The sequence below is a fragment of the Carcharhinus amblyrhynchos genome, chromosome 14 (genome assembly GCF_965287045.1).
Source record: "Carcharhinus amblyrhynchos chromosome 14, sCarAmb.v2.hapA, whole genome shotgun sequence".
NCBI lineage: Eukaryota > Metazoa > Chordata > Chondrichthyes > Carcharhiniformes > Carcharhinidae > Carcharhinus > Carcharhinus amblyrhynchos.
The window spans coordinates 69,589,477-69,608,018 of record NC_137337.1 but is presented as its reverse complement, the minus strand read 5'-3'; the positions used below and the strand labels follow the sequence as shown (position 1 = coordinate 69,608,018).

Below are 18,542 nucleotides of genomic sequence, written 5' to 3'. Positions count from 1 at the left end.
ACAATTTCTATTCCTTGTCATTGAAAAATATAGTGAAAAGCTGAGGCCCCAATATGTATAACTGGGGGACGTAACTGGTTGCATTCTGAAAATTGGAATACATGCCTACTCTCTGGCTTCTACCTCCTAATCAATTCCCTATTCATGACCTTGAACTATTGACATGAAGGTTAGGGATTCTTCAGACAATTACTTAACAGTTAGAAAAGGATAACCTTGCAATCCCGAAGCAAATGCCAATGAAAACAGAAGCTAACTTGCCCTGCCACTGCCCATTCTATTCACAGTTCAACATTTACCGGGTGGAGGCCACTGTATCTCCCATAAAAGAGGAGGAAAGTTGTTTGGGTTGTTCCAGTTGATCAGCGTTCTACACTGGTTTAGAGGAAGTCTCAGTTGTCTGATCACCAACTGATGGACTTGAAATCAGGGGATAGATTTCCCATTTATTGGGGGAAGGGTAATGTTTCTGTAAATTCCATGCACCAGACATCACAGAAAACATATGCAGGGCTTGAGTTACCTTGTCCCAATTATTCCATGATTTACACGGCAGTTATCTGTGCTTTACTGAACACAGTTCTCAATGCCACTGATATATAGGTGTCTCCAGTCGTGAGAACAGATGCACTTGTCTGCAATAAAACATGAAATTTATTCTGTGGAAATTGCAAAGGTGAAGGATAATTGTCAATTTAAATTTGTTTTACTTCCATCAGGTCCTGACATTTGCGTCAGCCACATAAATCCTTTGGTATGTGAAGAGACAATATTTTAGCCACATGACATTGGTGTACTCAATTGAGCTACACTGATAGATTATACTGCAAAATTTTGCAGAATTGAGAACCAACTATTTAGAAGAACTGCAGTTGCCTGCATTTGAAATTCCTGGATTGCAGCCTTCCGCTGGCATGCAATTTGTAGGAATTGCAGGCTGGAAAAGATTACATGCATTGATAAATATGCTGAGCTTTGAGTGGCACAGTGGTTAGTACTGCTGCCTCACAGTGCCTGATACCCAGGTTCAGTTCCCAGCTTGGGTCACTCACTGCGGAGTCTAAACGTTCTCTCTGTGCTTGCGTGGGTTTCCTCCAGGAGCTCTGATTTCCCCTCTCAGTCCAAAAGGCGTGCCTATTAGGTAAATTGGCCATGCTAAATTCTCCGTCAGTGTACCCGAACAGGCGCTGGAGTGTGATGACTAGGGGATTTTCACAGTAACTTCATTGCAATGTTAATGTAAGCCTACTTGTAACACTAATAAATAAACTTAAATTATTTTAAAACTGATGTAAGTAATCAACACTAAGAGGATCTGCAATTTACCACAACCTGCTACTCACTGAAACATTTACTCAGCCACCACTCAGGTTACAGGTATACTCTCGGTTGCAATAAATTGTTCTAAAACTTAAAGCATAATAATGTTCTGGACTGTTTAACTGACTCTTTCAAGCCTTTGATTAAGTTTATTCCATGTTTATTCTAGAAATAATAGCCACAAATCCTCTTGATGAACGTATTTAATGTGTCCTTTACAATTTATTCATTAATGCTACGTTTAATGGGATTTTAATTATGGCGTAACTGGTGCTAGGTATGCTAGAAAAACTATTTGCAAAGGCATTAATTTACGAAGCTTTCTTTACCCATATAAAATTCAGAAACCAAAATCTCCATAAGGTAGCCTGTAATTAACTACAAGATATCTATTTCCATAATGAACTTTAGGTGAGTGGATCAAGTACTTTAAGGGGAAGGACATTGTGTTCAAGGTGACTACCTTATTGTCTATTCAAATGAAAATTGAAAGAAGTAAGCTTTGATTAAAAATGTTGCAGTGCTTTCTAAGGAAGGTAGTCCTTACATCCTAGAGTGGCTCTCTTCATTGGGATGGAGGGCGTTACTTTGCATATCCAATTTTTAACCTGCTCTTATGGGAGTAGTGATGCTTCCAGAATCAGTCTCAGGCTGGTCTGAAATCACAATTCTCACTGCAGTCAGTAGAGGCACTGTGGCCAGAATTTTTTTTTATTCATTCGTGGGACATGGGTGTCACTGGCTAACGAGCATTTATTGCCTATTCCTTGTTGCCTGAGGGCAGCCAAGAGTCAGCCACATTGCTGTGGCTCTGGAAACACATGTAGGCCAGATCAGGTAAGGTTGGCAGATTTCCTCCCCTAAAGGGTGTTAGTGAACCAGATGGGTTTTTCCAACAATCGACAATGGTTCATCGTCATCAGTAGATTCTTAATTCCAGATGTATTTTTTAATTGAATTCAAATTTCACCTTCTGCCGTGGTGGGATTTAAACCCGGGTCCCCAGACGTTAGCTGAGTTTCTGGATTAATAGTCTAGTGATAATACCACTAGGCTGTTGCCTCACCCCAAACATAAGCGTAGTAAATATGCACTGTCTATTATTAGACAAGTGGACCTTCTATTGAGAAAAGTTGAAGATTGCTTTAAACACTAGACTTATATCTTTTGAATAGACAATAACAACATAAGAAATAGGAACAAGAGTAGGCCATTGAGCCCCTCAAGCCTGCTCAATCAGCTAATAAGATCATGGCTGATTTGATGTGACCTTAATTTCACTTTCCTATCTGTCCCCAGTAACTCTTGACTCACACAACAATCAAAAATCTTGACTAACTTTACCTTGAATATATCGAATGACAGATTCTGCTGCTCTCTGGAAGGAGAGAGTTTCAAACATTAATAACCCTCTGGGAAAAGATATTCCTCTCATTTCCATCTTAAATGAGAGACCTCATATTTTGAAACTAAGTCCCCTAGTTCTAGATTCCAAGGGGAAACATCCTCGCAGCATCTATCTTGTCAAACCCTCTCAAAATTTTACATGTTTCAATAAGATTGTCTCTCATTCTTCTGAACACCGGTGATTGCTGCTCAGCCTTTCCTCAGACAACAATTCCTTCTTCCCAGGGATCATCCTAGTAAATCTTCTCTGAACCATATTAACCAAGCAGTTTTTTTCAAATTTATTATTTCAGGGATTCACAAAATCAAAGCGTTTCCTTACATTTAGTCTCTTTGTGTCTTCAGGATCACTTCACCTCACCTGATGAATACGATGATCCCGCAGTGTTGTTCGATGCCATAACATCCCATGAGCAGAACTTGGTCATAGCTCACGAAGGAGATCCAGCCTGGCGAAGTGCAGTGCTGTCCAACTCTCCCTCGCTGTTGGCTTTGCGACACGTTATGGATGATGGGACCAATGAATATAAAATCATTATGCTGAATAAGCGATATCTCAGCTTCCGAGTCATTAAGGTGCATTGCTTTAAGGTTGCATTATTGTATGAGGTGTTTGGAATAATTTTGGACCTTGTGCAGATTGATTGTGCATTGTCTGATAATGCCCAGAAAGTCAATTTCAATTTCTGCCTTATTAACTTCCAGTTTCACACCTTGGTACAGAGCATTTACACAGATGTACATAAGACCTTGCTGGTAACCCAGATAATAGAATGTAGCTCATGAAGTTTGTAGATGTCATTAGTTTATAATTGTATTTTAAGGTCAAAGTTCCTGGCTTGAAATAACACAGCCTTTATGAGATTCGCCTGTCCTGTGAAGACAGAGGTAGAGACTGTGATTGTGTTGTCCTTCATATGGTATATCTAAGCAAACCTAAGGAATCAAGATCAAGATTCAAGGAGCAAGACAACTTCATCACAAAATCCCTACTGTGCAGAAGGAGGCCGTTTGCCCCATTGAGTCTGCACTGACCAAAATCCTACCCAGTCCCTATTCTCATAACCCCAATGTTTACCCTGTTAATCCCATACTAGGGTCAATTTAACATGGCCAATCAATCTAATTCTTGTGAGCTGTCCCCAGCATACCCTCTAATTCTATCTTTTACTCCTGTTCTATGCTTTTAAAACTCAACTCTTAGCTCTCTTTTATGACTGTAACACTACATTCTGCACCCTTGACTTTTCTTCTCCCCTATGTATTTTATGAACGGTATGCTTTGTCTATATAGCGCTCAAGTAACAATACTTTTCACTGTATCCCAATACATGTGACAACAATGGATTAAAATCAAACCAGAATGAAGTCAGGAAGAGTTGTCTTCTGTAACCAGTTGTCCTCAATAATCAGGAACCCAGTGGTTCCTGGTGATCCGCAAGCCAGTGGTTTTAAAGTTGACACTTGGCATTGGCCTGGAGTTATTTCATGTTTACGGAATTGGTCCTGGAGAAGGTGGACTGAAACCCCACCCATAACATTCATATGTTGTCTTCCTGCATTTACTCTTCTTCCTGCCACTATTCTGAATCAAGATCCGAATCTTGCAATTCCCATTGCTACAAAGGAAGGAATCTGACACTGTGGGTTACCATCTAATTGGCAACTTATAAAAACTACAAAAAGTTGGGTGTTTGATGCGATCAGCTCTCCCAAGGCCAGATTTATGCCAGAGAATGCTTTTGTTGCAAGTACTACTCCTTGTTTGCCTTCCACAATGTTTTTAATGATGTAAAATCACCTTCAAATTCACACCAGTTTTGCATCTTAGCCAATTAATGGCTGCATGACTTTCATTTAATTAAAAGAGATGCTTTTGTCCCTCCTGCTACAGCCCCGCTGGCATTATCCCTCAGTTGTATTATAAATTGCAGCATAGTCTTTGGGAGAGTGAACTAAGTCTGCCACTTTGTTATATTCATTTTCGTAATGTGCAGCAAGTTTTCTGCACATCACCTGCCCTGTAGGGGGCCACCATGCCTCATTTATAGAAATCCACTGTAATATTCTGGCCAAGATGCATGCGCAAAGTGGAGACATCATCATGTAAGTACAGACATGGCAGCATATGTAATGACTTTGCTTCATGGTGTCAAAGTACACTACTTTTGAGCAGTTGGTTCACTGGCCAAGAAAGACCAGGAGAAAAGAAAACTGGACCTTGCTAACACCAAGTCTGATAAATTTATTTCTTTATCTGGTGCAAAAGAATGGAGATATCCCATCCAGCAACTGAAGGTCGCTATAAGATCAGCACCACCTTCACTGTTGTTCTCCTGCAACCCCCTCTGCACTTGCTCCATTTTTGACCTTGTATAACCATAGAAATGTTATTTCACAGAAAGAGGCTCAGACAAATAAGAGAGAACCAAAAATTTGGGATGGCGCAGTGGTTAGCACTGCTGCCGCACAGCACCAGGGACCTGGGTTCAATTCCAGCTTTGGGTCACTGTCTGCATGGAGTTTGCATGTTCTCCCTTATCCTTCGTCCAGTGATGGAAACTGGTGCTCCAGTTTCATAAGACCACAAGATACAGGAGTAGTAGACCACTCAGCCCATCGAGTCTGCTCCGCCATTCAATATTGGTTGATATTTTTCTCATCCCCATTCTCCCGCATTTTCCCCATAACCCCTGATCCCCTTAATAATCATGAACCTATCTATCTCTGTCTTGAAGATACTCAGTGACCTCCACAATCCAAAGATATGCGGGTTAGGTTGATTGTCCATGCTAAATTGCCCCTTAGTGTCAGGGAGACTAGTGAGGTTAAATGCATGGGGATAGGGCCTGGGTGGGATTGTGTTTAGTGCAGACTCGATGGACTGAGTGGCCTCCTTCTGCACTGTAGGGATTCTATGAAAATTAGCTACTAATTTCATTCCCACCTTGTCTGTCACCTTGTGGGATGCAGATCCAAGTACATTTTAAACGACTTGAGCATTTCAGTTTCAACCACTAATAACAGAATTTGTTATTTCCTACCGTAACATGATGATGGCCCTTTGAACAGGCAGGATATCTGCTTCACATACACACACCCGCAAGCCAAATGTCCATTTAAACCCTGTGAAAAAACAGAATAAAAAATGCGTCATAATTTCTCAATGTTTCCTTCTAGGAATAGCTTTGGGTGAGAGCTTCCTGCTGGGGTATTATATTTTTTTTTATTTTTAATGGGGAAAGACAGAAGTGACACATGTTTGTAAAGATCAGTAACCCATATGTAGGACAGTGCAGTGTCTAATTCTCTTTGACATGATGTGCGCAACTTGTATCATCCTCCTGCTGCCCTAAGAACTCCTTTCATTCCAATAAATCACCTCAAGCATTTGAATTTTGATGGATTGCTGTAAAGGGATGTATTTATTAAATTGAGCACATGCTGGTCCGGTACCTGGAGTATTTTGCCTTTGTAATTAGTGTTTCTTGTGCTGGTGGTGGTTTTTGTCCATTAGGCTCAAGCTAATTTGTCACTCGTGAAGACTTGTCACAATGCTGGAGAATTCAATGATCATAAATGATCTCACTTACTGGTGGAAGCTGGCAGTAATACTAGCTCCATATCTTGAGCTCTTACTACCCTTAATTTCGTACCACCAGTTTCCACGGGCACTTGTATGGGTGCACACATCAGAGGGATCAGGGGTTATGGGGAAAAGACAGGAGAAGGGGAATAAGAAAAATATTGGCCACGCTTGAATGATGGAGCAGACTCGATGGGCCGAGTGACTCAATTTGGCTCCTGTGTCTCATGGTCATGGGGCAGCCCAGTGGTGCGGTGGTTAGCGCTACTGTCTCACTGTGCCAGGGACCTGAGTTCGATTCCCAGCTTGGGTCACTCACTGTCCGTTTGGAGTTTGCGCATTCTCCTCCATGTCTGCATGGATTTTTTTCTGGTGCTCCGGTTTCCTCCCACAATCCGAAAGACATGCTGGTTAGGTGCACTGGCCATGCTAAATTGTCCCTTAGTGTACCCAAACAGGTGCATGAGTGTGGCAACTAGGGGATTTTCACAGTAACTTCATTGTGGTGTTAATGTAAGCCTACTTGTGACACTAATAAATAAACTAAAACTAAACTTACATGTGAGTTGCTTTGAGATTCAGAGCATGGAGAGTTTTGCGACATATGCATCATCACTCGTACCAAATGGGTCAAAATACCTGCTGACTTTGCAGCGCAAGTCACGTATGACATCGGCGTCAGATTCTAAAGCTAAAACTAAGAATTGGAAGAGGGTGGAAAGCACTAATGAATGATCTCTCTGCTGTCATTTTTCACACGTTTTGTCCATCTGTGTGTGCAGGTGAACAAGGAATGTGTCCGGGGATTGTGGGCTGGACAGCAGCAGGAGCTGGTTTTCCTGCGAAACCGCAATCCAGAACGAGGAAGCATCCAAAATGCAAAACAAGCCTTAAGGAACATGATAAACTCTTCGTGTGACCAGCCAATTGGTTACCCAATCTATGTTTCTCCACTCACAACGTCCTACTCTGATACGCATGAGCAGCTAAAAACCATCCTGGGAGGACCCATAAGTATCACAAACATAAAGAATTTCATTGTGTCTACGTGGCACAGGTAAGGGCATCTCTCAAAATTTAACTTTCTTTCATAAAAATATGCAATATATACTTTTCTGTAGCAACTGAAAACTGGGGCGGCACAGTGGTTAGCACTACTGTCTCACAGCGCCAGGGATCCAGGTTTGATTCTGGCCTCGGGTCACTCATTGCCTGTGTGGAGTTTGCACATTCTCTCCATGTCTGCGTAGGTTTTCTCTGGGTGCTCCGGTTTCCTCCCACACTCCAAAGATGTGCGAGTTAGGTTGATTGGTCATGGTAAATTGACCCTGTGGTCGGTCCAGACTCGATGGGCCGAATGGCTTCTTTCTGCATTGTGGGAATTTTATGAACAGAAAATATCAAATAAGACACAAGTCATGAAACTCAGCCTGTTATCGATGATATAGAAGTTGGACAGAAGGTTGTGTCTGATCGAATTGGATGTTACCTCCTCTTGGGTTAGCTAAGCATTATTCATTTCAGAACGAAAGTTTTACTTCATATTTAGCACGTTCCCCTGACCTGGAAATGCTTGATATTTGTATATGAGTACCTGAATGACAACATGTCACATCCCTCATCCTGATGAATACTTTTCTCTTCCTTAGAACGCCCCTCGGGGTTGAGGAATGATTTGCTTCCACGCTAAATGAGTTCTCAGGTGACGGAGCTGTTCAGAGTGTGACTGCAGTCTCTATCACAGCTGGGGCAGACAGTGGTTGCAGGAGCGGGTGGGTGGGGTCTCCGGATAAGTGAGGTATCTGGGTGGGTGAAGTGCTAAGGTTGCCATGTATTCCTTTTGCTGTCGACACTTAGCTTCAGCTTGCTCTGGGCAATGAAACCCAAAGCGTTCAGCTTCTTCCCAGATTATTTTTCCTCACTTTGGATGATCTTGGGCCAAGGATTCCCAAGTGTTGGTGGGCATGTTGCACTTTTCTAAGGAGGTTTTGAGGATCTCCTTGAAACATTTCTTGAGCCCTCCTGAAGTGCGCTTGCCATGTAGAAGCTTTGGGCAGAGCACTTGTTTCGGGAGCCTTCTGTCAGGCATGTGGGTGATGTGGGGCTGCTCGAGTCTGGTCAGTGCTTCAGTGCTGGGGATATTGGCCTGAGCAAGAACACTGACTTTGGTGTGCTTATCCTGCCAATGGATTTGCAGAATTTTGCAGAGGCAGTGCTAATGTCACTTCTCCAGGGTTTTGAAGTGCCTGTGTCCATAGTCCATTTATCTGAGCCATTTAGGAAGATAGATGTTGTTGTAGGCCATAAGCTTGGGTGCAGGGTCTGAGGCCCTGGCATTTAAACATTCTGTTCCTAAGGCAAGGGAAGGCTGTGTTGGCACACTGAAGGTGGTGTTGAACCTTGTCGTCGATGTCTGCCCTTGGTGACAGTAGGCTCCCAAGGTTTAGAAAATGGTCTACGTTGTGCAAGGCCTTTTCATGGATTTTGTTAATTGGTGGGCAGTGCTGTGTGGTGGGGCAGGTTGGTGGAGGACACTGCTGTGTGGTGGGACAGGTTGGTGGAGGACACTGCTGTGTGGTGGGACAGGTTGGTGGAGGACAGTGCCGTGCGGTGGGACAGGTTGGTGGAGGACAGTGCCGTGCGGTGGGACAGGTTGGTGGAGGACAGTGCTGTGCGGTGGGACAGGTTGGTGGAGGACAGTGCTGTGCGGTGGGACAGGTTGGTGGAGGACAGTGCTGTGCGGTGGGACAGGTTGGTGGGGGACAGTGCTGTGCGGTGGGACGGGTTGGTGGAGGACCTTTGTCTTATGGATGTTTAGTGTAAGGCCCATGTTCTTGTACACTTCGGTGAAGACGTTGACAATGCCTTGGGGTTTGGCCTCTGAGTGTGAGCAGGCACAAGCATTGTCTACATACAATAGTTCAATGATAGAGGATAGGACAACCTTGAAACTGGCCTGCAGATGGTGCAGTACCAGAATGAGAATAAGTTACATATCTCACCTTGATGAGTACACTTAACATTTACCAAACAAAACTCCTATTGATTACAATAATGCTGGTTCCCTCTCATTGGTTTGGACAGTTCATGCTAGTTCACAACTTGCTTGAAGGTATGTTTTAGGTATCGGGAACAAAATTGGCTTTGAGTCTGATGCATACTGATGGGATGAAGTCTCTTTTTCCACTAAAACTTAGTACTGGGTGATTTGAACTCATATTAAGGATGGCATGATATTAGTACAAAGTATTTCTACCATTTTGGTGCGAACAACAAGAACAAAGAACAATACAGCACAGGAAACAGGTCCTTCGGCCCTCCAAGCCTGTGCCGCTCATTGGTCCAACTAGACCATTCTTCTGTATCCCTCCATTCCCAGTTTGCTCATGTGACTATCCAGATAAGTCTTAAACGATCCCAGTGTGTCCGCCTCCACCACCCTGCTTGGCAGTGTATTCCAGGCCCTCTGTAAAATACGTCCCTCTGATACCTGAGTTAAACCTCGCCCCCCTCACCTTGAACCTGTGACCCCTCGTGTTTGTCACCTCCGACCTGCGAAAAAGCTTCCCACTGTTCATCCTATCCATACCCCTCATAATTTTATATACCTCTATTAGGTCTCCTCTCATTCTCCGTCTTTCCAGAGAGAACAACCCCAGTTTACCCAATCTCTCCTCATAGCTAAGACCCACCATACCAGGCAACGTCCTGGTAAACCTCATCTGCACTATCTCCAAAGCCTCCATGTCCTTCTGGTAGTGCGGCGACCAGAACTGGATGCAGTACTCCAAATGTGGCCTAACCAACGTTCTATACAGCTGTAACATCAGATGCCAATTTTTATACTCTATACGCCGTCCTGTAAAGGCAAGCATGCCATATGCCTCCTTCAATATTGACACTATCGATATCAAACTGACAATATTGCCGGAATTTTATTTGGAAGATAATGGAGAAAATTAGAAGACAGCTTGCTGCAAACTCTGGGCCCTATTTTACCATTTTGATTCTAAGTGCTGGGAGTGTTTCAGATCTGACTTTTAGGTTCTCAGGTGCTCCCATCTGCACTCTGCTGGAAAAAATATCAGCGATTCCTAATTGCGCTGCACAAGCCTGTGGGCAGAGCTTAACACGCCCGAAACCCTGCAGCTCCAATCGGCGCCTCCAACTGTGCATGCACAGAAAAAAAGATATAGAATGCGGCTTCCTTGCCACTCCACTCCTGGATCGGATAATGCACCCCCCCCCCCCCCCCCCCCCCCCCCGCCTGGCAGATATTAGCCCATCCCCACAACATTAGTGACCCTCTTATCCACCCACCATTCTGCCCAGACTGATCACAGCTCCCCCCCTCTTCATCCCCCCACCGATCTCAAGCAGAGTGTCAGCGGATCTCCTTCCCCTCACCAATCGCAAGCAGAGAGCCGTCAGAGGCTCGGCACTTACCTCCTCGCTAGCTGGAGTGCCTGAATTGGACTTTTGTGGAGCATGTCTGTTTTGCACCAATTCTAGATGGGCGAATGCAGTGGTGAAGGGGAAAATGCTGGTAAGGTTGGGCGTGCAGCCCATTAAGTCAATTTAAATGCATGCAAATGCATTGAAATGGCTGTCATGCCCATTTCGGGCATGGTCCCGATCACTGCCATTTTTGGGCCTTGCCAAAGGGAGAACCAGCGCGGAGGTGGACACAGATCACACTTCTCGCCTCACACATGACCTTACCAAGTTTTTCCACCCAGAAATGGGTGCAACTTGATGGTAAAATTGGGCCCTATGTTGTCCAAATGTGCAGAAATTGTCTCATCGCTATACATTGTCATTAAGTGGTACAAAACAGGTTTCCAGTGAGAACAGGTGGAAAAACTTAAAGACTGATGCGATCCAATGTTAGCTGAGAACACAGCAGAAATTTGCAAACGTGCAATAGTTTATCTTGCTCTGCTCAGGAGCTGCACAGATACCTCAACTGAGACAGGGTTATTTGTGTGTTGTAAGAAAGAACTCAATAAACTGCCCTGATCTGCCACTGTCCTGCAGTACAGTGCTCCCCTGTTAGAAGGTGACATGCACTTGCTTAACAAAGTCTACGCAGGAATCCACAGACTCTTAACTGTTTGTATGTGTCGTCTTCAGGTTACGGAAAGGATGTGGTGCCGGTTGTAACAGTGGTGGAAATATTGAGGATTCGGATGCGGGTGGAGTCTCCAGTGCCAGTAATAATGTAACTGCAAATGAGTCCCAAAGTAGTACTTCCCACGGAGGTTCTGGACCAGCTGGATATGGGCCTGGAGCAGGTCTCCAGCCTCCAGTCACATCTAACCCACCCATATTGGGTAAGGTTTTGTTATTCTGTATTACACAGCACCATTAATGATGGGTTCAGTTTATTCTGATGGTCCATTGCAGATCTGATAAGCAGTGAACAGTTAGAGGACACTGGACTCTCCACATCTTTCAGAAGATGTACTTGATGCAGCCTAATCTCAAGGACAAACATTCACTGGCATATCCAGGAGGCGTTTTGGTAAACATCAAACAGCTCATCTTGCTTTTAGACTCTTTAAATCAGCATGACAGATTAAAAATGACACCTCTACTGTTCAGTCGGTATTGTTTGATGTGTATTTTTATATCTTTGATATTAGCTTTGACTCAGTGGGTTGCACTCTCGCCTGTTATAGAGGGTTTAGTATTCAAGCTCCAACACAGGTATGAGCACAAAATATCAGCTAGCAATATTAAGGGACTGTTAGTGTGGCTCTCTGTCACACACAATATGTAACTGAGGTCCTGACTACCTTCACAAATAGACGTGAATGATCCAATTGTGCAATTTTGAACAAGAACAACAACGCACACAAGTGTGAGGTATTGCACTTTGGAAGGACAAACCAAAGTAGAACGTACCAGATAAATGGTAGGACTCTGAAGAGTGCAGTTGAATAGAGGGTTCTGGGAATACAGGTACAGAATTCCCTAAAAGTGATGTCACACGTGGATAGGGTCGTAAAGAGTGCTTTTGGTACATTGGCCTTTATAAATCGGAGTATCGAGCATAAAGAGTGTTATAAAAGTTGTATAAGGCATTGATGAGGCCGAATTTAGAGTATTGTGTACAGTTTTGGTCACCTAGTTACAGAAAGGATGTAAATAAGGTTGAAAGAGTACAGAGAACGTTCACAAGGATGTTGCCAGGACTTGAGAAGCTGCGTTAGAGAGAGAGGTTGAATAGGTTAGGACTTTATTCCCTGTAGCGTAAAAGAATGAGGGGAGATTTGATAGAGGTGTATAAGATTTTGGTGGGTGTAGATGGAGTGAATGCATGCAGGCTTTTTCCACTGAGGCTAGGGGAGAGAAAAACCAGAGGGCATGGGTTAAGGGTGAAAGGAGAAAAGTTTAAAGGAATATTAGGGGGGTACTTCACGCAGAGAGTGGTGTGAGTGTGGAATGAGCTGCCGGATAAAGTGGTAAATGCAGGGTCACTTTTAACATTTAAGAAAAACTTGGACGGGTTCGTGGATGAGGGGGATGTGGAGGGATATGGTCCAAGTGCAGGTCAGTGGGAGTAGGCAAAAAATGGTTTGGCACAGACAAGAAGGGCCAAAAGGCCTGTTTCTGAGCTGTAATTTTCTATGGTTCTAAGTTCTCCTAGTCTTCTGGCCAATGTCTACCCTTCACCTGACATCATAGAATAGAATCATGTAGTGCGGAGTGAGGCCATTCGGCCCATCATGTCCACACCATATGCAATCTCACCCGAAGCCCTATCCCCATAACCCCATACCTTTACCCTAGCTGGTCCTCCTGACACTAAGGGACAATTTAGCAAGACCAACGCACTTAACCAGCATATCTTTCAGACTGTGAGAGGAAACTGGAGCGCCCAGCAGAAACCCACGCAGACACGGGGCGAACCTGCGAACTCCACAAAAACAGTGACCCAAATTGGGAATCGAACATGGGTCCCTGGCGTTATGAGGTAGTGGTGCTAACCACTGCACCACCGTGCCATCCTAACATCACTAAAACAGGGGCGGCACAGCGGTTAGCATTGCTGCCTCAACGTCAAGGATCTGGGTTCAATTCTGGCCTCAGGTGACTAACTGTGTGGAGTTTGCACATTGTTCTGTGTCTGCGTTCTCCAGTTTCCTCCTACAGCCCAAAGCTGTACAGGTTAGGTTGATTGGCCATGTTAATTGCCCTTATGTCAGGGGAACTAGCAGGGTAAATATGTGGGATTATGGGGATAGGGTCTGGATGGGATTGTTTTCGGTGCAGAATCAATGGGCCGGATGGCCTCCTTCTGCACTGTAGGGATTCTATGAGCTTTTCTGCTCCAATTGATGTACATGAGACCTTGCTGTGCACAAACTGGCTGCCACTTTTCCAGCGTTTACAGCAGTGACCACTTCAAAAATTGGCCATAAAGTCTTGAGAGACTTTGTGTGATCTTGCAAAGTGTAATACAAGACATTCTTTCTGTGGTAATAGGCTCCAGAGAGAGACAAGCACACAATTTCATAGAAATGCAGATTTTATAATTGGTCCACTTATAAAGTTGGCAGCCAGTTTATTTTGGAATAAGACCAGCAGCTATGAATTTTTAAACCGCTACGGCAACCTGCTGAGGGATATATATATAAAAAAAATGCAAGAACAGTCTTGGAAGTGGAACTGCATCAAATAAATAACAAAATGACATTTGCTTAACCTCTGCAGCTTGCAAAGGAGATAAAAAAAGGGGAATAATTGTCCATTAAATTCCATAACTAGATTGCGTTCTTTTGTCTTTCTCTGAGGCGATGGATAACACTTCTATTGTCAATATCTATTTAAAATCTTGCAGCTTGCACTTCCTGCATAAATTAACCTCCTTGTTTTCTGCGTCATATTTTTACAACACGAACATTTTTATAATGCTTTTAATGTGACCAAAAACATCCCCACTGTGTTTCATAAGGCTGTACAGGGAAACTGGGCACAGAGCCCAAGGCAATGTTAGGAAGGATGATCAAAAAATTTAAAAAGAGGTACAGAGGAAGGGTCCTAAAGCAGAGAGGAAGGTGGAGACGCAGAATTATTCAGGGAGAGAAATTCACAATCTGGGACTTAAGTGGCCACCAATAATTAAACAAGGTGGGAGAAGGATGCACAGAGGCTGGAATCAGAAGAAAGGAGCTGTGTAATGCTGCTGGAGTTTAAAGAGATTGAAAGAGGCGAGGGCATTGAGGGATTTGAACACATGGGTTAAAAACCTGGTCATGAATTTTAACTTTTTGCAGCATTGGAGGACTGGGAGAAATTGTGGGCCTATTAATGGTTTCATTACAATTTTCACAAAAGTTTCAGCTTCTTGCAAAACCTAGGCTTTGACCACCCGGGGCGGCATGGTGGTACAGTGGTTAGCACTGCTGCCTTACAGCGCCAGGGACCTGGGTTTGATTCTCAGTGTGGGTCACTGTCTGTGTGAAGTTTACACATTCTACTCGTGTCTGCATGGATTTCCTCTGGTGCTCCAGTTTTCTCCCACAGTCTGAAAGACGTGCTGGTTAAGTGCATTGACCCTGCTAAATTGTCCCTCAGTGTACCCGAACAGGTGCCAGAGTGTGGTGGCTAGGGGATTTTCACAGTAACTTCATTGCAGTGTTAATGTAAACTTACTTGTGACACTAATAAATGAAATAAGCTGATATTTTGTTTAGCCGAAGGTGGATGCTGCAGTCTGAATGAGTGCAGTTTGGACAATTTCCAGTACACATCAATGGCATGAAAATATTTCTCTGTCTGTTCCAAAATCTATTTTCAAATACTCTGATGAAAAGCTGCAGGATAAATTAAAGTGATTTACTGATGAAAAGTTTTCATTGACTTTTTTTAAAGTGGAGTGTTTGTGAGTGAGAGACGGCGCATATGATTTACAGAAGGAACTAGAGTTTGAATTTAATTGTTTATTACAGCTTTAGATGGAGCTTAAATCATAATCCATATTTCCTCCAGATTTCCTCTATAGAGTTATGCAGTGGAAAAAAATTCAGAAGGTCTTTCCTCCTCTTAATTTGAATCATTTTTATGAGGGTGAAATTGTTGAATATTGAAAGTAAGCAAAAAATGTAACTCTCACCTACTTCTCATTCAGTCAACATCCTCTCTTGGTTTGAGTTTATTATTGGACATTCGAATATGGCAAGTCATTGGTTAAGGGGAGGATAATTTCTTGAAATTACATGTTGCTAATAGTTGATTTATTATAACACGAAGATGTAATCATAATTGTATATTATCAAAATGCTATGACTTAGAATGTTTATGGGACCACCTTCACAGATTTACCAGACATAATGAATTTTAATAGCACTTTCAGTTTTTATTGTACAAAGAGTTATTTGTTGTTGATTTCAACAGGCACCAGCCACAGCAGTCACTCAGTGCAATCCAGCCTCGTCAGACATTCCCCTGCACGTGCCTCAGTTGCCAGCCAGTCTTCATATCGATATAACACCCGTCATTCTTCCTTACGGACATCTGCCACTGGCCTGGTGCCATGCCGCCGTTCCTCAACCAGCCAGTTGTCTTTGCGAAATCTGCCCAGCTCAATCCAGTCCCGACTGTCCATGGTAAACCAGATAGAACCATCAAGCCAAACGGGCACTCTGAGCATACAGTGCGGCCTGCCCTCGTCCAGCAGCTCCAGCCAGAGCATTCCCATCTGCAAACGCAACACACTGGCAGGACTTCTAGGAGCAGAAGGTGTCCCCAGTGTAGACATTCAGCCCGGCAGCAACTCGAGCACAGCGTTTAACACACCTGCCAAGAAGGAGGAGATTAACTACAGAGTCCAGGTATGTACTCATTGAGAAATGTATTTCACACAAGCAAAATGACACAGCAGTAAACATTTCCTGTTGTGGTTCCTACATTAAAAGAAGTTGTATCTTAAAGCCGCCCAAGGAAGCTACTCTGGAGCCACTCATCTTCTAAGTTAAGCCCAGGGACAAGTGAGCTCTGAGCTTGGGACCCCACTGAAGAAGCTCACACAGCTCCGTTCTAATTGTGTTTACATTATCGCTGGCTAATGTCATGTTTTGAGCCTTGACAGTGGAAAGAGCTGTTCTTGTGTCGTTGCCTCACCGATGGATAAGTCTTAAATCAGTACATGATCTTTTAGTATCTGGAGCTTGGGACTCGGGGAGAGAATTCTGCACTAATTGAATTCATGTTCCAGCACAAAGGAAGATGGTTGTAGTTGTTGGAGGCCAATCATCTCAGCAATGGAACATCATTGCAGGAGTTCTTCAGCGTACTGTCCTAGGCCTTCCCATCCTCAACTGTTTTATCAGTGACTTTCTCTACATCATAAAGTCAAAAGCGGGGATGTTCACTTCTGACAATAGAATGTTCAGTACCATTCGCAACGACGTACTGTAGTAATTCATGTTGAATTAGAAACACACAAAATAGCAGCAGGAGGAGGCCATTTGGCCTTTTGAGCCTGTTCTGCCATTCATTATGATCATGGCTGATCATCCAACTCAATAGCTTGACCCCACCTACCCCCCATATCCTTTGGTCCCCTTAAGCAAGGCCTTGACAACATTCAGACCTGGGCAGATAACTGTGGTAAATAATATTTGTGCCATACAAATACCGTCTCCATCAGAGAACTCTAATCTCCTCCCCTTGACTTTCAATAGCATTTGAATTCCCCATTATCAACATCCTGGTGGTTACTATTGACCAGAAACTTAACTACACCAGCCGTATCTATGTGGCTACAAGAGCACATCAGAGGCTGGAAATTCTGTGCCAAGTAACTCACCCTGAATCCCTAAAACCCTGTCTACTGTCTACAGAAGGCATAACTCAGAAGTGTCTTGGAATTTTGCCCATTTGCCTGGATGAGAGTAGGTCCGACAACACTCAAGAAGCTTAATGCCTTAAACATAAGAACATAAGAAATAGGAGCAGGAGTAGGCCAACTAGCCCTTCGAGCCTGCCCCGCCATTCAATAAGATGATGGCTGATCTGTCGTGGCTCAGTTCCACATTCCCGCCCTCTCCCCATAACCCTTAATCCCCTCACTTATTAAAAACCCATCAACCCGCGTCTTAAAAATATTTAGCGAGGTAGCCTCCACCACTTCAACGGGCAGAGAATTCCAGAGATTCACCACCCTTCGAGTGAAGAAGTTCCTCCTCAACTCTGTTCTAAACCACCCCCCCCTTTATCTTGAGGCTGTGCCCCCTAGTCCTACTATCCTTTCTGAGCGGGAAGAGTCTCTCCACCTCTATCCTATCCATCCCATTCATCATCTTATACGTCTCAATGAGATCTCCCCTCATTCTTCTAAACTCTAACGAGTACAAGCCTAATTTATTCAGCCTCTCCTCATAGCTCAACCCCCTCAACTCCGGCATCAGCCTAGTAAACCTCCTCTGCACTCCCTCCAAGGCCAAAATATCCCAAAACATTGATTGGCATTCATCCACCACCTTAAACATTCATTCAGAGCATTCACCTTAAACATTCAGAGCAGAGGCACCAACATGTGTCATCTATAAGAAGCACTCTCGCCAAGGCTGCTTCAGTAGTACCTTTCAAACACATGATTCTTTTACCACCTAGAAGGACAAGGACAACAGATGAATGGGAACCGAGCTTCCCTTCAAGCCACAAATTATTCTGATCTGGAACTATATTGCATTTCCTTCATTAGGTCAGAGTCCCAGTGAGTAGCACCCTATCTCTGAGCCAGAAGCTAAGATTCAAGTCTCACTCCAGGACTTGATGGACAAGGAAGCACGTTCATAATGGGACCAAACACATTGAGTAAATCCTTAGCACACATGGCGATAGCTAGTGGTAAGAGTAGTAAGAATCCCGGTCAGCCATGTGATGGAAAGAAATTGGAGTCTCCATCATCACTATCATCATCACATTGCTCCAGGCTACACTATGCATGTGAAAGTGTATGCTGCCACCACAACTTGAATTGCTTGGAGGACTCAGTTGGAGCCAACAGTGCACGGTTCAATCCCCATTCTGCCTGAGTGGATTTGGGACCTGCTTCCTTGCCCTACCTGTGGTGGAGGTTGTGGCATGTGGCTGGATGTGCCTTCGGGCTGAGAACTGAAGAATATAGATGGATTTTCAGTTTGGGTGCTAGATTGGATATTCTTGTGAAAAATGTTTGCCAGTCAATGGTGCTAGTGATTCTTTTCCTGTTTAATTG

General features: G+C 43.8%; 1 protein-coding gene across 3 annotated transcripts in view; it reads left to right on the top strand.

The window, feature by feature from the left end:
- pcnx1 (pecanex 1) overlaps positions 1-18,542 on the top strand; it is a 264,945-nt gene that overhangs the window by 241,453 nt on the left and 4,950 nt on the right. For all 3 annotated transcript variants that reach the window (XM_080203059.1, XM_080203058.1, XM_080203057.1), the window contains 4 exons: positions 3,073-3,303; positions 7,096-7,370; positions 11,447-11,646; positions 15,716-16,152. In XM_080203059.1, coding sequence (XP_080059185.1) covers positions 3,073-3,303; positions 7,096-7,370; positions 11,447-11,646; positions 15,716-16,152 — 1,143 coding nt within the window. The remainder of the gene's footprint in view (positions 1-3,072; positions 3,304-7,095; positions 7,371-11,446; positions 11,647-15,715; positions 16,153-18,542) is intronic.